This window comes from Tachyglossus aculeatus, chromosome 11, assembly GCF_015852505.1.
Source record: "Tachyglossus aculeatus isolate mTacAcu1 chromosome 11, mTacAcu1.pri, whole genome shotgun sequence".
NCBI classification, from domain to species: domain Eukaryota; kingdom Metazoa; phylum Chordata; class Mammalia; order Monotremata; family Tachyglossidae; genus Tachyglossus; species Tachyglossus aculeatus.
In genome coordinates, this window is record NC_052076.1 from 31,195,515 (window position 1) to 31,217,581 (window position 22,067).

At 52.1% G+C, this 22,067-nt stretch overlaps 1 protein-coding gene across 3 annotated transcripts in view; it reads right to left on the bottom strand.

Annotated features, from left to right (window-relative positions):
- Positions 1-11,728: 11,728 nt before the first annotated feature.
- The window catches only part of CADM1 (cell adhesion molecule 1), a 165,731-nt gene continuing 155,392 nt past the window's right edge, over positions 11,729-22,067 (bottom strand). For all 3 annotated transcript variants that reach the window (XM_038754016.1, XM_038754015.1, XM_038754014.1), the window contains 2 exons: positions 13,817-13,948; positions 11,729-12,063 (listed from right to left, as the gene is read on the bottom strand). In XM_038754016.1, the coding sequence (XP_038609944.1) occupies positions 11,945-12,063; positions 13,817-13,948 (251 nt within the window). In that variant the 3' untranslated portion in view covers positions 11,729-11,944. The remainder of the gene's footprint in view (positions 12,064-13,816; positions 13,949-22,067) is intronic.

Consider the following 22,067-nt stretch of genomic DNA (forward strand, 5'->3'; position numbering starts at 1 on the left):
GGGATCATGTCGACCGATTGCACTGCCATCTCCCAAGCACTTAGTATAGTGCTTGGTGCACAATAAGTGCTCAATAAATACGATTGATTGATTGATTAAGGCTCCCGCCTGCTGCCTCCCTCTTGCCTGTCTGTCCACGTAAGCAGCCAATCAATCAGTGATATTTATCGAACACTTAATATGCATAGAGCACCGCATTAAACACTTGGGAAGGGTACAGTAGACTGCTCTTCGTTGCTGGTTGAATCCCAGCCTGACTTTTCAAGGATTTCTCCCAAATGTTTAGTACATTGCTCTGCACACAGTAAGTGCTCAATAAATATGATTGATTACTGATTGATTTCAGAATCCCAGTGTGGCTTCGGCTCAGATCTTTGCAGCCCGGATTCCGGAAAAATACAAGGAGCAGTACCAAGACCCCTAAGTGGTTTTCATAGATGTGAAAAGTAGTCCTTCTCTAGACATTAAGATCACTGTGGGCAGAAAACTTGTCTGCCAACTCTGTTGTAGTGTCCTGTCTTAATACAGTGCTCTGCACACAGTAAGCACTCAGTAAATACAACCAATTGATTGAGTTGGCCACTGCATCTCATAACAATACTACTACTACTACTGCTAATAGTGGTGTTTATTAAGTCTTTACAAAGTGTCAAGCATTGGGCTAAGTCCTGAGGTGGATACGATGCAATCAGATCAGACACAGTTTCTGTCCCTTCCAGGGCTCACAGCCAACAGAGAGAGAGAACAGGTATTGAATTCTCATTTTTCAGATGAGGAAATTCAGGCACAAGGATACCACAGTAAGGAAAAGTGACAGAGTGGGAATTAGAACCCAGATATTCTGATTCCCAGGCCTGGGCTTTCTCCTCTTGGCCACTCTGCAAATGAAACAATTGAGCAACTCGAAGAGACAAGGTGGGGGATTTTCCCCAGCCCAAGAAGACCAGGCAGGGAAGCCAGTGGGGTGAAGTTTGAGTGTGGCAGGGTATAAGGAGGGAGAAAAGCCCCCACCCGCACTGACTGAGTTAAAAGTCACTCCTGCCTGGAGGCAGGGGGCTGGACTGGATGAATTCAGGGAGAGTACCGTGTTCTTATTCTGTTCTTCTGAAGCATCATGTACACAGCCCTGCACCAACTCAGAGCCTCAAAGCTGCTGCTGCTATTGCTGCTGCTATTGCTGCTGCTATTGCTACTACTGGTGAGGAGATGGATCTGGGGGCTCCTGCTCCCTCGAGCAAGGGCTGGCCCTGTTGAGCATCCTCTGAGGGGGGAGCTCCCTGCGCCCACCCGCCAACTCCCTGCTGTGGCAGTAGAGAAAGGGGAGGTTTCCATGGCAACCTCAGGACCACTGACACCAATTCCAGCTGCTTCTGAGATGGGGAAAGGGGGGTTGGCAGGGATGGGCTGGATGTTGGGGTGCCGAGGTCAGCCTGGCTCCCAGACCAACCCCTCAGACACACACACACACACACACACACACACACACACACACACACACACACACACACACCCCTGTGTGTGCAAGCGTGCGTCCATATGTAGCACACACATTCTTCAAAGGAAAAGACTCATACCTTCCTACAGAGAAAGAAAAACAAGCCAATTCAGCACCCTTCCTCTCCAAGATCCTCCCTCTGCTCTAGTTTTCCACAGCCTCACTACCCTACACCCTTGTTGTCTCCACACCTCCTCTCCCCCCACCCCACCCGCCTGTCATGGAGATGAGAATTTCTTATGGGGGATCCAGACAGCAAGGTCATTCTGGACATTGGCCAGAGCCACCCCACTTTGTCTTCTCTCTCCAGTTCCACCTGGGGTCCCTCTTCTTCTTTCCCCCCAAGCCCCCATCTGCTCCTCCAAACTTAGCCCTCAGCCCCCGGGGCCAAGTAGCCAGTGGGAGGTGGGGAGGGAGTGGGTTATCCCTGGGGTGGGACCATACAATCACATCAGACACAGTGTCCATCCCGCTCTGGGTTCCCAGCCAAAGGGGAGAGAGAACAGATGGGTCTGGTTGGACATTCATTCATTCATTCATTCGTATTTATTGAGCGCTTACTGTGTGCAGAGCACTGTACTAAGCGCTTGGGAAGTACAAGTTGGCAACATATAGAGATGGTCCCTACCCAACAGTGGGCTCACAGTCTAGAAGGGGGAGACAGAGAAAAACACAAAACATATTAACAAAATAAAATAAATAGAATAAATAGGTACAAATAAAATAGAGTAATAAATATGTACAAACATATAGGGGTCCAGTAACAGCTGGCTTCACCCCCTCCCCCAAACCCAGAGACCCCGACCTCCGCCTTCCTCCTTACCACCATTCCAAGAGCAAACCAGATGCACGGAACAACAGAGAGCCGGGAGATGGGGAAACAGATGGGGAGAGACCCTCTCCCTGGCCCGGTGAGGTGGAGTGGGGGGACTGCTGTCCTCCAGGTTCCCAACGGTGGGGTCTGGGGTCCTTAGGGCTCCAGCTGTGGGGATGAAGTCATTGTCACCCTAACTGCTGCCCTGTCTGGACTCTGAGAGTGGCTCACCCTAGGACTGTGACCTGTTCTGAGTGCCCCCATGTGGGCCTGAATGACTCTTGACCAGACTTCCCTGGGCTGGGAACTCTGCCCCACACCCTTGGCACAGAACCCCTCAGGCCCTTCCCATCACTTTGGAATCAATCAATCAATCAATCAATCGTATTTATTGAGCGCTTACTGTGTGCAGAGCAATGTATTAAGCACTTGGGGAGTACAAGTTGGCAACATATAGAGACGGTCCCTACCCAACAGTGAGCTCACAGTCAAGAAGACTTGGAAAGAACAAGCAGTCACATTGCATTGACAGCATCTACCGGAAATGGGATCCATCAATGAGAAAAAGAGGATGGACCTAGGAGTGAGAAAGACCCGGGTTCTAATCCGACTTTTGCCCCTCTACTGCTGTGTGACTTCAGGCAAGACATTTCACTTCTCTGTACCTTGGTTCCCTCATCTGTAAAATGGGGATTAATATTGTGAGCCCTATGTGGGACATGGACTGTGTCCAACCTAATTAGCTTGTATCTACTTCAGTGCTTAGTACAATGCCTGGTATATAGTAAGTGTTTAATAAATACCATGAAAAAAGAATCTTTCCTTACCCAGGTGCCCTCTCTTTGTGGCCCTTGGGAGGAGCAGTAGCGAGTTGCAGTCAGGGCAAGGGGAAGGGTCTCCCTGGAGCTGGGAACTGTTTTGTTTTTAATGGTATTTATTAAGTGCTTACTATGTGTCCAGCACTGTACTACGTGCTGGGATAGATACAAGCTAATCAGGTTGGACACAGTCCCTGTTCAACATGTGGTTCACAGTCTTAATCCCCATTTTGCAGATGAGGGAACTGAGGCCCAGAGAAGTGGAAGTAACCTGCCCAAGGGCCCACAGCAGACGAGTAGCGGAGCTGGGATTAGAACCCAGATCCTTCTGATTCCCAGACCTGAGCTCTAGCCTCTAGGCCATGTTGCTTTTAATTGATTGACCCTGAACTTGGGAACAGGCCCAGTCCAGTTCGGCCTGGCTTGGTTTGGCCCAGCCTGTAGGGGCACTCTAGGTGTGGAATGATTCCAAGTCACCCCTCCTCCCTTCTCCACTTTTTGAATAAAATAATAATAGTAATTGTGAAACACTTACTATGCACCAAGCACTGTGCTTATGGCTGGGGAAGATACAATACAAGAAGGCTAGGCATCATTCCTGTCCTCCAAAGGGCTCCTAGTCTAAGGAACCTCATCTGTAAAATGGGGATTAAGACTGTGAGCTTGATGTGGGATAGGGATTGTATCCAACCCGATTTGCTTGTGTTCCTCCCCGGTGCTTAGTGCAGTGCCTGGCACTTAAGCACATAACAAATACAACAACTATTATTATTAGTAGTAGTATTATCAGCTGCCTACTATTGGCCGAGCACTATCCTGGGAGCCTGGGAGCCTTCCAGAACAGTTCAAGTCTGGTGGCTCCCTTCAGGGAGTTTAAAGTCTGCTGGAGGAGAAGCATGGTGGAACCCCCAGTGGGTGAAAGAGCAAAGATATAGGGGAGCAGAGTATCGGATAATCAGGGAACAGAACAATCGTCATGCAAGACTGCAGGAGGCTGGAGGGGATGGCATGGCTCGGAGATGGGAGAAAGGGGTAAGCGGGAAGGATTCCTGGAGGAGGTGGCATTTGAGCAGGATTTGGAGAAGGGGAGGGGAGGGCCACACCTGGAGGATTTGGAGGCGTCAGAGGTCAGTGCAGGGGGATTCCAGGCAACAGGGACAGGGTGGACACGTCTGAAGGAAGGAGCCGGGAGCCAAGAGCTTGGAGTCACTTGGCAATCAATACTGCCCAGGGTGCGCATTAGAGCCGAGGAATCGTGCAGGGCTTGGCCTAGAAGCTGGGATTGGATCTTCAGAAAAGCCCATTAGAGGGTTGTCAGCGCTTCTGCTGATAACGGACGTGCTCCCCACAATCGATGGGCTGCACTTGTGAAAAGCAGGGCTTTCTAACAGCATAATTGTGTTTTTAATAATGTGTGCCTCCTCCCTGCCCAACCCCCCTCGCCCACCTTACTCACCCAAAGGTGGCTCCGCCTCAGACGTTTCTAGAGGGTGACAAGGGAGGGGACAGAAAGTGAGGGGGATGTCTCTAGCCCCACGAAGTTGTGAGACACTGGGGGCAGATTCCCTCCCCCACCGCCCCCATCCCCAGACCAAGGGTGTCAAGACTCAGAATCCACATCTGGTCCAGCCTCGGTCTCTGAGAATTGGCTTGGGAAAAATGGAGGTAGACTCAATCAGGCAACAGATATGCACACACGTGAACACACACACACACACACAGACACAGACCCCGAGAGGCAGAGACAGAAGAGGCAGAGTGAGACAGCCACCCAGATTGAGACACGTATACCATGAAGGCCATCTTCTAGACCGTAAACTTCTAGGCAGGAGATGTGTCTACCAACTCTGTTATATTGTACTACCCCAAGCGCTTAGTACAGTGCTCTGCACACAGTAAATGCTCAATAAATATGACTGACTGATACCCCCAAGACTGAGATACAGAGAGACATCCTTGCAGTCAGAAATACACAGAGAGACCCTTTTGTTCAGAGAAAGCCGGAGATACCCTGGCAGAACGGTCTATGTAATAATAATCTTGGTATTTGTTAGGCACTTATTATGTACCAAGCACTGTTCTAAATGCACAGAGAGACTCTCATGATCACAGACACGCAGAGACACATAGAGACACACAGAGGGATCCTTGCGTTCAGAGTTAGCCCGGGAGGCAGCTAGGGATACATAGACTCTCACAGTCATGGACACACAGAGACCCAGAGAGAGACTATCACATACAGGGGTCCAGATGGGAAATTGCTTCTCCAGACCAGAAAGTGAGGGGTGTGGACGGCTCTCCAATACAGCCCAGCCTGTATATTCTACTCCTCTAATGCCAACCTTCTCACTGTACCTCCAACTCATTTATCTCGCCACCAACCTCTTGCCCACGTCCTGCCTCTGGCCTGGTACACCCTCCCTCCTCACATCCGACACTTACTCTCAGCCACTTCCAAGTCTTACTGAAGGTGCAACTCCTCAAAGAGGCCTTCCCTGACTAACCCTCTCATTTCCTTTTCTCAAACTCCCTTCTGCGTTGCCCTGACTTGCTCCCTTTATTCACCGCCCCTTCTCCCACGGCATTGTGTACATATCTGTAATTTAATTCATTTATGTTAATGTCAGTCTCCCCATCTAGACTGCCAGCTTGTCGTGGGCAGGGAATGTGTCTATTATTATACTGTCCGAGCTCTTAGTACAGAGATCTGCACACGGTAAGTGTTCAATAGATACGATTGATTGACCGACTGACTCTCCTTGTCCAGAAACTCTGCCTGGTCCAACCTGCTTCAGGACATGAGTGGTTATGTCCCTCTAGACCGTAAGTTCGTTGTGGGCAGGGAATGTGTCTATTGTTGTATTGTACTCTCTCAAGTGCTTAGTTCAGTGCTCTGCACACAGTAAGTGCTCAATAAATACGACTGAATGAATGAAATGAACGAATGGTTGGGGGGCCTGGGAGGGGGATGACCAGACCCAGCCAGAGGAGCTGCAGTGCCCAGTCGAAGATGAAGGGACAGGCTCAGTGAGAGGAGGAGCTTCTTTCCTGACCAAATGTTCAGCCTCCATTAAGGATTTCAATATTTGCTTCCATTAAGTCCACATCTCTCCCAACCCAGGAGTTGGGAGATTGGAATATCAATTACAGATCAATTTTCCCCCTAAGTAAACACTAATGCAGGATAAACAGCCTTAGAAGATGCAATCCTAACATTGCTGACTTCGCAATGGACTTCCCGCTGCTAACAGCAAGTTAAAGCTGGTGACTAATTAACCTGAGCGGATAGCATTTAGAGAAGATTTAGGCCTTTCCCTGGGAATTCTGCACCCCAGCAGGGCCTACTGGCTAGAGGCAAGCAGAGTCCCCTCGCAGGCTGATTCCTGGCTTGAACATCAGCCCGGTCCTGGGAGTCAGGAGATTTGGGTATTAATCCCCGGTCCTGTCACTTGCCCATTGCGTTACCTGGAAGCAGCAGGGTCTAGTGGCTAGAGCATGGGCCTGGGAGTCAGAAGGACCTGGGTTCTAATCCTGACTCTGCCACTTGTCTGCTGTGTGACCTTGGGCAAGAGACTTCACTTCTCTGAGCCTCAGTTCCCTCATCTGTAAAATGGGGATTTACACTGCAACTGTGACTGTGTACAACCTGATTAGTTGCTTTGTTTTGTTGTCTGTCTCCCCCTTCTAGACTGTAGGCCCATTGTTGGGTAGGGACCGTCTCTATATCTTGCCTATTTGTACTTTCCAAGTGCTTAGTACAGTGCTCTGCACACTAAGTGCTCAATAAATATAATTGAATGAATGAATGAATGAGTTTATATCTACCCCAGAGCTTAGAACAGTGCATGACACATAGTAAGCGCTTAACAAATACCATCATCATTATTATTAAAGTCAATTTATTTCTCAGAACCTCAGTTTCTTCATATGTAAAACAGAGTCAATCTCCATCCTCCCATCCTGTGATGGCCCGTCCAGTTGACCCCCACACTTAGGTGGAGGAGGGAGCCAGCAGAGTCACTCCATGGTGCCCTTCCCTGAGAGAAGGGTAAATGTTTATCCAAGCCAATCGGAGAGAAGAACTGGGGAGAAAGTAAGGGGGCCAGGTAGTTGGTGGACGATAATTACAATAATAAAAATTGTCTATTGGCTATGAGGAGGAAAGGCCAGAGGTAGGATGTGGACAGATCCTATCTTATCAGTGACAAGATAGTCGAGATCAAGGTACAGTGAGAAGGTTAGCATTAGAGGAGTGAAGTGTATAGATTGGGTTTGTTAGTAGGAGAGCAGCAAGGTGAAGTAGGAGGGGGCAAGGTGATTGGGGGTTTTAAAACCAGTGGTGAGAAGTTTCCATTTGAAGCAAAGGTGGATGGGCACAATGGAGGCTCTTGAAAAGAGGGGAAACATGGTCTGAACATTTTCATAGAAAAATTATTCAGACAGCAGAGTGAAGAATGGCCTGGGCCCCACCAGCCATTCCCAACCAATAGCTCCACTCGGAGCTTCCCTCTCTTCCTGGCAATTGGGGTGCCCGCCTCCCCTTCCAGAAGGGTTTCTGGGTGGTGAGCAGGCATGGCCAGAGAGTTTGGCCCAGTTCGGGCTCAGGGCATTTAGCTCCTGCCGTGTGAGGCCAAGGATCCACGGAGGGATGGGGGGCATTGGCCGAGGTCCGATCCCTGCTCTCTGGCCCAATCTCCCACAGTCGGTCTTCCCCCAGCCTCCGGCCCACGGGAGGGGGCCGGTGCCACGTTCCGGATGGCGACATCCTCGCAACCGTTCTCCCAGGCTGTGCGGCGGCCATGCAGGGCAACGCTTCCGTTCTGAGTCGGCAGGCGACAGTGAGGGATGGCACCAATTAGCACCTGCACAGCACCTTAGGGCCCAGCCTGATGGATTGGAGAAATGCAACCAGCCCTGACAGCACCAGCGCCTAACAAGCCCTCTACTCGCAAAGCAGGGATTTGCTAAACCTCCCACCGAGTGCCGAGATCCGCGGCTCCTGGAGGCCTGGCAGGATCTCACAGTTGCACATCCCGTCCCCGTCCCCCCGCCCCCAATGCAAGCACGCGTGCGCATGCAGAATGTTTCCAACCATTGGGATAGGTAGCCCCTCTTCCCCCTCCTGGTGGTCGCTTCATCCCCACAATGTAGGGGATAGAAAATGGGCCTGGGAGTCAAAAGGACTCGGGTTCTAATTCCAGCTCCACCACTTGCCTGCTGTGTGACCTTGGGCAAGTCACTTCACTTTTCTGTGCCTCAGTTACCTCTTCTGTAAAATGGGGATTGAGACTGTAAGCCCCACATGGGACAGGGATGATGTCCAACCTGATTTGCTCATATCCACCGCCTCGCTCAGTAAAGTGCCTGGCATACAGTAAGTGCTTCACAAATATCACAGTTATTATTATCATTATTGCTATTACCGGAAGGCAGATTCAGGGCCACATTTTTGGGCATGTCCACCGTGGCCGGCCCTGAGAATTATCCCAAGAGATAATAATAATAATGGCATGTATTAAGCGCTTACTATGTGCAAAGCACTGTTCTAAGCACTGGAGAGGTTACAAGGTGATCAGGTTGTCCCACAGGGGGCTCACAGTCTTAATTCCCATTTTACAGATGAGGTAATTGAGGCCCAAAGAAGTTAAGTGACTTGCCCAAAGTCACACAGCTGACAATTGGTGGAACCGGGATTTGAACCCATGATCTCTGACTCCAAAGCCCGTGCTCTTTCCACTGAGCCACGCTGCTTCTCAGAACCCAGACCCCGGGGGTGAGGACTGGGGAAGACTTTCTGTCCAGAGCTAGCAGCCGATCGAACAATCAATGGTATTTATTTAGCACCTCCTGGGTGCAGATCATTGTACCAAGCTAGGGTAGTCTACCTTGTCCACCGTGCGGTCAGCAGGGAGGACGGGAGAGCTGGGAGGCCACATTAATATTAATGTCTGTCTCTTCCTCTAGACTGTAAGGTCGTTGTGGGCAGGGAACGTGACTGTTTATTGTTATAGTGTACTCTCCCAAGTGCTCAGTACAGTGCTCTAGTACAGTGCTCTGCACACGGTAAGGGCTCAGTAAATACGACTGACTGACTCCTTGGGGAGACACCAGATAGGGTGGGACGAAGTGCCTCAGATCGACTCCCCTCCACCGGCCGAGGAGACGGAGTCATGGAAGGAGATGGACAGGGCACTCGGTCACATTAATTTTTTTATTAAGAAGACAGATATTTTATAGTACTCCTTTTTTGTTTTGTAAAAATGGTATACATGAACCAATACAAAATGCAAACAGGAACATATGGATATGTAGCATCTTACACTGTAACTTCGTCCATGTACACCTTAAAAACAGAACTGGCCTAGGGGAGTAGGGGATGTGGGCATGACTAAAGAACAAGCTTATTTGGCATCAATTATACATCCTTCATTGTTTCGACTCCTTTAAAAAAAAACACAAAAAACAAGTTTGTTCTTTCTTCACTCTAAAAAAAAAAAGCTCAACCTGTACAAAGTGATACTCAACAATACATTTCCAACAGTGCACTGTATACTTAAGAAAAAAATACATAAACCAATATACAACTAAAATCCAGAATCTCCTGTTTTTTGCGATTTTATTTTATTTTCCAATGTGTGGGGCCTACACTTTGCAATCTACCTGAGACGGAAAACACCAATCAAAACACATGAACCTGAGACATAAAGTTACATCAGTAACACTGCACTACTGTACACTTTTTTTTTCCAAACCAAGATGAGCAGTTTCCAAAACAAGATGCCAATTCTGTGAGTGATGTTAACAAAAAATAAAAATAAAAAAAAGGACGATCAAAACAACTGAAAAGCCTCTCAACGACATGCTAAATAGTTCCTCACCCTGTGATGCGGTTCTCGCTGTGGTCAGAACTGCTGCTAGAGGCTCAGAGCTGCCCGCCACACAACTGATTGAAAAAAAAGATCTCGGGTGAGAGCTTTCAATGTTGGTTCTGGGACGAGGGATGGGAGAGGGGAGACACACAATCACACACACACACACACAGGAGTGCGCACACACGCACACACACACCCAGACCCACAATACTCCGCTCGGTGATGGACCAGATCCCTGTGGCCGCGGTCCTGTGGGAAGGTTCAAACTCGAGACGAGATTAAGGAAACGCACGATAGAGAACAGAACGACGACACGACGTTGGTTTCGTCCCTTAAAGAAATCGGTGTCGGTTTCCACGTGATGTAACAAGAGTAAAAATGCACCTTGCAAAATCCAAAATTACTCACTGAAAGTGTAATCCGTATTTATATATTTATAGGGGGATGGAGCAGACCGTTCCCTTGGAGACGGCTCTGGGGTGGGGCAGATCCGGTGCCCATTTCCGAGCCACATGCTGAGTTTTCGGGCCCCGGGGGCTGTTTCGAGTTGGAAACCTCACACGCTTCCTCGGGACTGAAGATCGGGTGGTCCCAGCCCGGGTTCCTTAGGTGCCCCCAGACCAGGGTACGTGGGTGGGAGTCGGGGGCGGGGAAGGAGGGGTCCGGCCTGGCTCCCCGCATGCAAGGGTCAGGGACTGCTTTGGCAGGTGGTTCTTAAGGCTGAGGAAAGAGGCCAAGGCTAGTGTATGAAAGGTAAAAAGATAAAAACGCTCCCGGCGGGGTCTGGGTTCCAGAACCGAAAGCCCCTCCGTGCTGCCGTCCCACCTCCTTCCCACCCACCGCCGCTGTCACCCTTCCGGAGCTGGGGAGACCAGGCCCGGGAAGGGGTGAGGTTCCTGGGGGCCCTCGATGACCCTCTGGCCTGCCAGATATCTGTAATATACAGTACGCACAGGCCGCTCCGCACTACCCCCTTAGCTGAGCCCCCAAACAAGCCCTCCAGTTCCCTCGGTCCCTCCCACCCCAGCAGGTCCTCCTCTTCCCGATACATTGAGGAGAAGGGAGGCTAGTTGGGAAAGATGGATGGAATTGCTTGGGACAGAACTAATGGGCACACGTCCGTCAGTCTGTCTGTCCGTCTGTTGTCTGCCACTCCCCACCTCTCCCCCTCCTGGGGCAACTCTGGCATGAGCACTTGCACGGAGCAGTGGCCCTCAGCTCTCAGGCCCACTGAAAGTCCAGTGCTCCAATCCTGCTTGCCCGAAGGGGGTCTCCTGGGCCCAGGGCCCGGCATGTTGACATCTCTGCTCTGGGCCCGGGTGGACGACGGTGTCTCCCCTAGGCCATGGGGAAGGGGCCCCGTCTTGACCACTGGTCAGGACTAGCCTGACTACAGGTGGGAGAGGATCTTAGACGCACCCCGGGGAGCGGTGGGGGCCGGGCCAGGCTCTGGGGGGCAAAAGCGAGTCCCAAACAGAAGGAACTAAGCAACAGATGACGGCGGAAGGACACCGGCAGGAGGCCGCCCAAGCCAGAGGACCAGAAGGGGGGGAAAAGGAAAAAAAAAAATCAATGCCCACGCACACGCACACATACACACACACACACGCACACACGCACGAAGAAACCAAGGCACAGAATCGTCTGCAATGACTTAACTAAACTAGATCCAAGTTTGACTTGGTGGGAACCCTCCCCCCCTCCCCCTTCCCCCCCCGCCCCCGCCAGAAATCGAGGTGTCGAACAGCAGAGCGCACTTTACAAACATTTTTACACAGCAAATTCTAGCCCCTCCCAGCCTCGCACCTCTCCACCCATTCTTAAAAAAAAATAATAATAAACAAACAAACAAACAAAAACCACTGCTTTTTCGTGGGTTCCAGTATCACTGTCTCTTTAACATCTACACCGTGCCAATCGGCATCCCCTGGACCCAAAAGCCGGCCTAGATGAAGTACTCTTTCTTTTCTTCCGAGTTGTTCTGTCCTCCTTCTGCGTTGATGATCGCTGTGTCTGCATCTGCAGCGTCGTCGGCGCCTTTGGCTTCGTGAGTGAAGTATGTGCCTGGGAGAACAAGGGAGGAGCAGATAGTGTGAGTGCCTGGCGGTCTGGCAGGGGAAAGGGAGACTGAGGAGGATGCTGACTTCCTGGGGGTCACCAGCCAGGACTGCTGGGCAGCAGTGGGGGGGGGGGGGGCGGGAGGAGGAGGAGGAGGAGGTGGTAGGGAGGGAAATGGGAGCTTGAGGGAACAGGGAATACCAGGGTGTCTGGGGGGATGGGGAAGGGTAGGGAGGGAAATGGGAATTTGGGGAAAAGGAAAGGGCAGGGAAGGAAATGGGAACTGGGGGAATGGAGAAGGGCAGGGAGGGAAATGGGAACCTGGGGGAATGGGGGAGGGAAAATGGGAGCCCAAGGGGATGGGGAAGGGCAGGGAGAGAAATGGGAACTTGGGGAATTGGAAAAGGGCAGGGAAGGAAATGGGAACTGGAGAATGGAGAAGGGTAGGGAGGGAAATGAGAGCCTGGGAGAACAGGGAAAGTGAGGGAGGGAAATGGGAGCCCGGGGGAATGGGGAAGGGCAGGGAAGGAAATAGCTGCTTAACAAGTACCACTAAAGAAACTGAAAGGCTCAACCCACAGGTTTCTGGCCCCAGTCTCTTTTAACAATGCAAAGGCTCTGCTTCAGAGGCACAGAATAGCATTTTGGGGGAATGGAGAGGGAATAGAGGGAAATGGGAGCTTGGGAGGAATGTTGAAGGGCAGACCAGGAAATGGGAGCTCAGGGGATGGGAAAGGACGGGGAGAGAAATGGCAAATGGAGCAGCTTGGCTTAGTGGAAAGAGCCCGGGCTTGGTTGTCAGAGGTCTTGGGTTCTAATTCTGGCTCTGTCACGTATCAGCTGTGTGACTTTGGGCAAGTCACTTAACTTCTCTGTGCCTCAGTTACTTCATCTGTAAAACGGGGATTAAGACTGTGAGCCCCATGTGGAACAACCTGATTACCTTGCATTTACCCCAGTGCTTAGAACAGTGTTTGGCACATAATAAGTGCTTAACAAATAGAATCACTGTTATTATTATTATTATTACTATTAGGGAGTTAAGGTTTGTACGTGGAACCGGGCCCTCTGCACCAGTTAGGTTGTCTTCCCATTCTCCTGACCAGCCCCAAGGCCAAATCCAATCTCCGCAACCTCCCTGGGAAAGAGGAGGCAGCGAGGGCAGCTGGAGGGAGAGATAGAAGATTATTCTTACCATTATATTATTATTGTAAGAGGGTGAGCAGCATGGGGTAGAGGGGGGAGCCTAGCAGATGATTGCACATTTAGCAAGTGGCATGATTTGGGACGATTTAAACCCACTGCTGGATCAGTTCTGGGAGCCCTGACGATGGTCAGATCTGGGGTGTGCCCTCCTGGACTTGGTCCCAGAGATGGCCCCGAGCTGCCCAGTGAGATGCCGGGGGAGCTGGCTTCCAGACCGCTCGGGATGTTGATGCTGCCGATTCCTTCCCTGCCTCTTTCCTCTCCCACTGGCGACCTGACGGAAGCAGGCCCGTCCCTCCCGGAGGTTTCAGAGCGCCTTCCTACAGGAAGCGGTCCTGCCCTTCAGCCACCGGAGCCCTGGACTTCCCTGCTCCCCGGTGATAGTGCCCGCTTAAAGCCTCAGTGGAAGAAGCTCCCGCTGCTGGACCCAGCTAAGCCTGGGCTACTCCCTCCCTGGCCTCGGAGGCCTCCGAGCAGGCCGGGGGCCCGGGCAACATAGCCTGCGTCAAATGGCGGACCCTGGGGCTGGTTACCGGGGCTTGGCCCCACCTACCTTTATGCCTGGCGAAGTATCGGCCGAGGACGATCAGCAGGCACAGCATGGCGAACACCACCACGGCCACAACGCCGCCGATCACTGCGTGGTCCACCGTCCGGATGGAGCCATTGTCGCTCGCCCGAGAATCTGTCAAAACCAAGAGGGACGGGGAGGGATGCAGCGCTGGGTCCCAGGCTTGCCGGCGGTCCCACCTCTGGGGCCGGGCCGGCAGCTCTGCAGCAGAGGGAGAGTCGGAGAGGATGACCGGGCCCGGGGTGGGGGGGCCACGTCCACCTGTCCAGGGTGAGTTGTCCTGCCCTCCATGGGCAGGACGGGGGGTGGACACCCTGGCTGCCACAAGGAAACAAACAGCTTGGTGACGGGGGCTGGGAACAGGACAGAGGCTCGCTGATCCTGATCCCCTCTCGCCGCACCCCACAAACTAATCGGAATGGTAACCTCCGGGCACCTCTAGGTGCCAGAGTTGTGGGTGGTGCAGGGAGGAGGAGGAGGAGTGGAATGAGAACAGAGGGAGACGGGAGACACGGGGAGGTGTGGGTGGAGTGGAGAGAGGTGAAAGAAGCCGGGATAAGTGGGGAGAATAGTATTTATTGAACACTTCCTATGTGCAGAGCACTGTACTAAGCCTTTGAGAGAGTACAGTATAACAATTCAACAGACACAATCCCTGCCCACAACGAGCTTCCAGTCCAGAGAGGGAAAGAGACATTACTATAAATAAACAAATTACAGATAAGTGCCGAGCTCGGAGTGGGGAATGAGTAACGGCAGCAAGTCAGGGAGTCGCAGAAGGGAGTTGAAGAAAAGGTAAAGAGGGCTTGGTCAGGGAAGGCCTCTTGGAGGAGATGTGCCTTCAATACGGCTTTGAATGCGGGAGTAATCGTCTGTTGGATATGAGGAGGGAAAGCATTCCAGGCCAGAGGCAGGAAGTAGGCAAGAGGGCAGTGGCAAGATAGACAAAGGACGGAGGGAGGCCCACACCTCCAAAGGGCTACCGATTCTATCGTTCTCTTCCAAGCACTTAGTTCAGTGCTCTGCACACAGTAAATCCCACTGGTTGACAGGTCAACTCCCCACGCCCTCCAGCTGCCTGGATCATGCCATCCCAGTGGGCTGGAGGGAGGGCAGACAGGATTACTGTAGACTCTAAGCTCATCTCTAGACTGTAAGCTCATTAAGAGCAGGGAATCTGGCAGTTATATCATTAGACAGTCCTCTCCCAAGCACTTAATACGGTGCTCCGTACACAGTAAGCACTCAATAAATTCGATTGACTGACTACAGGGTTTGGGCCCGGGCCACCCGAAGCTGTAGTGAGCAGCCAGTCGGGGCCCAAGCCCTCTCAGTGGGGCAGTGAGGGAGGGCCGTGGCCCGCCTCCATTTTGATCATTTTCATCTGTTGCTATACCGGGAAATTCATTTTCTTCCCTAGGTGTCCTTCCCTCCAGACTCCTCCTCCGGCCTGGGGCGGGTCCAGGCCTGAGTGATGGCCTGGCACCGCCAGAGAAAGGCAGTGTAAACAACTTTAATTTAGGGACGTGGCTACATCACCCTTACTGAAATCCTAACGGCAGGCAAGATTTATAATCGGGTGAAAAACAATTATTCTCCCGTTGATTAATACATTAACATTTTCGAATGAAAGCTAAACCATTGTCTTTTTTTTTATTGAGTCAAGTAGGACACCTCCATTAAAATGATTTACTAGCTGTACCTTACAATTTAAGCACAGCAGCAACAGAAACGGTAAAAATCTTTTAACTTTACATGATTTGTGAAGTCATATGTGAAGGATTTACCATTTAAATCTTTCAGAACACGCAGCACATGGCCTATAAATCTGTCCCCCTTGCAGGAGCAGGGCACTGAAGAGAGATGCGTTTCACCGGGAAGACTAAGAGCGCCAAGTCAAGTCAATTTTTAAGAAAGATTTATCTCCGTCTCTCTCCAAAGAACAGTGCAAATCTCCGATGCCTCCACCTCTAATAATATTTGAAGTTTATCGATCAAGTGTGCGGATCCGTGACAGCTCGAGGTAATGGTGCTCTTTTGAGCTGAAACCTGATAGCACACTTTCAGCAGGAGGGCACGAGTTACTCTTTCCATCGATACCTCCAATTCCGTGCCCAGATTAAGCACCGGAGGGGGGAGAGAGGTCGGCCCGTGGCCGAAGGTTTCATCAGACCACGTTTTAATTAAGAGAATTCTAATCGGGCAGGGAGCCCGCGCCCCATCGCGTAACATCTGAAGGGGCCAAAGGAGTGCCACTGAACGAGCCCACTCTGTTCCCACCCCAACAGGTCCTCAGGGACCGGGAGGGTTGAATTGAGGAAGGTCTCCCACCCAGGTTGGGGCCAGGTTGGTCGGCTTGGGAGTGAGGATCTCCCTCCTCGACCCCAAAGAGAGGGAGGGCACTCCTCTGCCACCCTGGAGCAATTATTCCAACTCTCACTGAGCAGGGTCATGGAGCACCCAAAGGGTGAGAAGGAGGCAGGAAATGCCACCACAGAAGTGTTCCTGCCCATCTCCTGCCACCCTACAGCCCTCACCGAGATGAACTGACTGGGGGTTGGCCTGGCTGACAACGCAGGGTCCGGAGCTGCAGGGGCTGCTTTGGGAGGGCGGGGGGCGGCCCTGGCCGTGAGGGTAGGGAAGCCACCCCTTCAGGTAGGGGCGCCTGGGATCTGTGAGGGGATCTGAGTGCAGATGCCCGATGTCTGGGCTGCCAGACTCAAGACCAGTGACTGGGGATGACCGGATCAGGCTTGGTGGGTGGGGCCAAGAGTCACCCACACTCCTCCAACCCAAGCAGGCCCAGGACTCGTGGTGAGGGGATTTCGTATGGATAACCTCTGCCGCCACCACCGATCTCCACTAGGATCGGGGCCTGTAGTACCGCCAACTCATCCCCCAGGCTCCTGCACCCTGCTCCTCTCCGTGGACAGACACATAAGGTTACCGACGGCTAATTTACTGGGTAGGCTGCTAGGGAGAATCCTTTCTCCCCTCCCCCATGGCCCTCCTCTGTCTCCTCTTCCTCCCAGGCCTTCTGGGAAACTCTTAATAGAGCTGTACTAAACACACCATCGGCTCCCGGTGTCGAGCGGCCGCACAGATAAGTCAGATCTGGAAGGGGGCTTAGGTAGCAATTGCTGGCATTGTTCTGGGAAGCGCACAGTGGGAGAGACAGCTGCCCCTGATCCACAGGGGCTCTCGAGACCTTGGACACATTCGGGCCTCCCACTCAGGGGCCTTGGATGGGACTGAACTAAGATAGAGCTGGACGCCCACATGGGAGGTGAGCTCTCTATCTCCAGAAATGTCACTGGTCTTGGCCACCCAGTGGTAACTGCTCTCCTTCCCTTTGGGACCAACTGGATAGGCTGGCTGGCTGGAACCTGTGTCCCATCAAATCCCTTCTATCTTCCACAAATACCTCACGCCTCATGGGGTTCCTCCAAATGCAGTCGTGAGCTGCTCATTTTGGAAAGTCACCCTTGCTGGGCTTCCCCTTGCCTCTACCCGGTGGGGGGCATGAACCAGTAGCATGGTCTTTCCAGAGGGGGGTGCACTCCTCTTTCACGTCCTGAAGGAGGCCCTCCGGCAGCCAGCCCGCTGACCAGTCCCACGTAGCCTTGCTCTTGCTGACGTTCTTCCTTCAGGTTCTCAGCGGCTCTGCCCTCTCCTGGGGAAGGGGCTGAGATCTGGTCTTGAGAAAGCCCGTTTCCTCCTGACCTCAGCGTAGAGTTGGCTCCCAGGACCCCAGGCAGGGGACCTTTGGGGAGGAACAGATGGAGGAGGAGATGACCCTCCAGGGGGGCTGCGATCACTCCTCTGTGAGAGGGCCCCATTCCATGACTGTCTCTAGGACACTGCGGGGAAAAGTTTCTCCCACGAGGAGGAACTGAAACTGATGCAAGTCTGAGAGCCGCTTGGTCCCATGAATGCTAAGCTTGTCAGAAAGTCCCACCTGCCCCAGCCCAGCTGCTTTGGGATCTCAGAGACTGGCAAGGCACAGGATGGGGACACTCCAAGAAGAGCCTGGTGCCCTCCCAGGCTCAGGTGATGGGGCCTGGTCCTTCTTCTGAGGGTGGTCTGGAGGTGGGGCTTCCGGTAGGCCTCCTGGAGCCAGGCTCTGAAGGTTTCTGGGAAGACGGGGGTCGGTTACTGCGGCCAGTTGCTGGGCAAACGAATGGGCCTCAGTTGGTGGTTCCATGAGTGGTTTGGTTTCCAGGCATCTCCTTCCTGGGAGGAGCCCTGGGTGGCCATGACCCAACCGGAGTACAGGCCTTGGACCCGCCCCTGACTGGGTGAGTCATGACCCACCCCCTCCACCATCCCTCCTCCTCCCCCTTGCCCGGCCACTAGCCTGTCCCCATCGCCCCCTCCATGCAAACAGCCCAACTTCAGTACACACGCGGGTCCCCTGACTGGCAGGGGCTGACAAAATGCCACATTATTCGCTAATCCTAATATGTTATTCTTCTTTAAGATTTGCTTTTTCTCAGCACCAATTCAATTATAGATGCTGCAAATCCTTCTGACATTTAATTCCCTCTTGTCAGAGAGTAGTAAATGTATCCAGTACAAGCCCAGCATTCCCATTAAGATGTTAATATATATTGGAGTGCCCCGGCCTCTAAACAGCACAGCCTTTCTTCATCCCAGCAGGAGCAGCGGAGCAAGGAGTGAAAGGGACGTGGCCAGATGGCTTCGCTGGAACCTGCTGCTCCTCTTCAGGTATGGTAGCCTTGGGCCAGGGGGACGGTAGCCACACCAGCATTTGAGGAGATGACATCCGTTAAGTGGCTGAGGGTAGGGTCTCTGCTTCTCTCTCCGTCCGGGGCCGGGCCCAGTCTGCTAAGGGAGAGTGGGGCGAGTTGGGAGTCTCGGCCCGCCTCTGAACAACCACAGGAACGGCAGGGTCATGGCACCCGGTGGGGAACTGCCGGAGGTGGAGGCCTTCAGGAGTCCCAGATGTGAGAGTGGGGACCTTCTCCATCATCCAATACATCTCTCCCTCTGAAAGCTCCGCGGAAAGTCACGTTTGCCGGGCCAGGGAGTGGCAATCTGAGTTGCCGTTTCTTGCCTCCCTCACCAGGCTCTGGGCCTGTCGCTGGGAAAGAAGGGATGATGGCAGGCCGGACTCTGCAGAAGGATCCTAGTGATTGAGGGATGTCCTCCTCGGGGAGGTTCTGGGGGGACCCTCCCAGGGTCCTTGAACTGTCTCTCAACTGCCACTGGGCCAAGCTCAAACTTCTTTGCCCAGTCACTGGGGTTTGGACTCAGGCTAACAGCTCCTTGGTATGGCATGCCCAGGAAACTCACTGCTGGGAAGGCACCAGAGCCCTTGGGTTCCAGGAACAACTCGTGGTGTCTTGGTCTGGGGAGGCAAGAGCAGCTCCTGCTGGGATACGGGGAAGTCCAGTTGTCCCTCTTCGCCACGACTGGACTGAAAGGGCTCGAGACTCCTGAGGGAGGTGCTTGGGCTCCACTGGGCAACAACCCATGGGACTACCAACCTGACTGCCCAATGCCTCCCCTCCTCCAGGCCCAAGGGGGCCAAGCCCTGATTCCAGAGGAAACGGGAAAGGCAGCCATCGTCAATCGCACTCACGAGCACCAGACGCGTCTTTGCCAACCCGGAAGTAAACGAACCGCACTCCATTACAGACTTTATCCAAGTTCTGCCACGCTACACCAAGACATCATATAGAACCCACAGCTGCCTTTGACTTTGCTCCAGAGCCGCTGGTTCCCCCAACCCCCGGGGCCCTGTCTACAGGGGCAACCCTTGAGCTGGTGGAGAGGCTGAGTGTTCAACTACAGATCTTGGGCAGAAAAGCATCTGGTTCTAAGTCAGTAGCGGGCAGGGGCCGAACCAGCTGCTAACTGGACACAGGGCAACCTAACAGCCAGCATTTCAGCTGCACTGGAGGAAGGGGAAAGCTCACCATAAACCCACAATTGTGTGTCTTCTTTCTGGGGTCCTCTCCTGAGCTTTAGTATAGTTTCCCTCTAGACTGTAAACTCATTTTGCTAATTCTGTTGTATTGTACTTCCCCAAGAGTTTAGTTCAGTGGTCTGCACATAGTCAGCACTCAATAAATACTACTGATTGATTGACTCAGCCCTCAGTAGGAAAACTACTGTTGATTGGGAGAAGTGATAATAATAATAATAATGATGGCATTATTAAGCACTTACTATGTGCACTGTTCTAAGCACTGGGGAGGTTACAAGGTAATCAGGTTGTCCCACAGGGGACTCACAGTCTTAATCCCCATTTTCCAGATGAGGTAACTGAGGCCCAGATAAGTTAACTTAGGTCACATTAAGTGATGTGGCCTAATGGAAAGGTCACAGGCCTGGGAGTTTGGGACCTGGGCTCTAGCCCCAGTTTTGCCATTTGCTTAAGGTAAGACCTTGGGCCAATCACTTAAAAATCTCTTTGCCTCAGTTTCCTCACCTGTAAAATGGGGATTCGATACCTGTACTCCTTTCTACTTAGACTGTGAGTCCCACATGGGACAGGGACTACATCCAAACTGAATAACCTGTATCTACCCCAGCACTTGGAACAGTGTTTGGCACTGAGTGGTTAGCAAACACCATAACTTATTATTATTCCACTCAACTCCACAGATCTTAAACCTTTTTTAGGCTCTGTGGGGGTGAAAGGTGTTTGGAAGGCAAGTGGGGTTGGGTGGGGACATTACTGGTACTCTCGGTGGGCTAATGTTTTCTCCATTTATGGGCCTCATCTCCAAAGGGACTTTCTCCCACTCAGGAGGAGGGGTCCAGCTAGGTGAGGAACGGGCTAAAATCTGCTCCAAGTGACTCTTCTTCCAGAGAAGCTAAGTGGCTTGGTGGGTTTCTTTGATAGCATGGCCGAGCGGAAACGGCTCAGGCCTGGGAGTCAGAGGACCTGGTTCTAACCCTGGTTCCATCACTTACCTGTTGTGGAATCTTGGGTAAGTCACTTCACTTCTCTGTGCCTCAGTCTCCTCATCTGTAAAATAGGGATTCAATTCCTGTTCTTCCTCCTACTTAGACCGTGATCCCCAAGTGGGACAAGTACTCTGTCCGACCCGATTAGCTGATATCTTCCCCACACTCAGTAAGGTGCTGGGAACGTAGTAAACACTCAGCAATCAATCAGTGGTATTTATTGAGCGCTTCCTGTGTGCAGAGCTCCATATTAACAACTTGGGAAAGTACAAATCCCATGATTATTATCATAAATGAAGATTGGATTAAACAGGGCAACTTCCTGTGAATTTTGCCACACTCGGGATAGGGTCAGCCAATGGTCAGACGGAGCCAGGCCGCTTCCTGGTCCTACCCCACCATCTGGGCTGGAATAGTGGTGTTCATGAAGAGCTTACTATGCATCAGGTATTGTACTAAGCACTGGGGTAGATACAGGATAATCAGTTGGAAGCAATCCCTGTGCCACAAGGGGCTCACGGCCTTAATACCCATTTTACAGATGAGGTAACTGAGGCATGGAGAAGTGAAGTGACTTGCCTAAGGTCTCACATCAGATAAGTGGCGGAGCCAGGGTTAGAACCCAGGTCCTTCTGGCTCCTGGGCCTCTGCTCTTTCCACTAGGCCACGATGCTTCTCAAGGGTCACTTCCAGAAGGGGAGGTGAAGAGGGCTTTGGGGGGCGAGGAGCAGGCAACCAGCAGGCTGGCCTGATCTCCGGAGAAAACCAGCACGTGTTCACAGACAAGCTGAAGATGATTCGCTCCCAGTGTAGCGGTAAAGTAGGTAACGCCCCCTCTAATTTATTGATGGACTGTTTAAGACGGGTGTTAACCTGTTTGTCTTGTATTGTAATTGAATTTGGTCTCTGAGCTACAGAGATCTGAGGAGCTCACCCGTCTTCAATCAATACCCTCCCCTTCGGTGACCCATTTCGAGACAGCTTCATAAAAAATAATGTATTTTGTTTTAATAAATTTCAACACTATGACAGCTGCTCAATTTTTATTGTTGTTTTTTTCAGACGCCTCCTTGCTGCGGAGGGGAGCTGGTGCTTCCAGTCAATAGTAATTGATTAATCAGCAGCCCCTTTGAACAAAGGTGCTAATCAGTTTTTGATTAGTTCATCAAGCCTGACACCGAGGCGAGCAGGCCCCCGGGAGGCCAGTACATCGGTGTTCTGCATGCCACTAGCCACGGCATAGCAAGTGGGTCGGTGGGGGGGGGGGCGGGCCAGGGGGAAGCCAGAGTCCTGG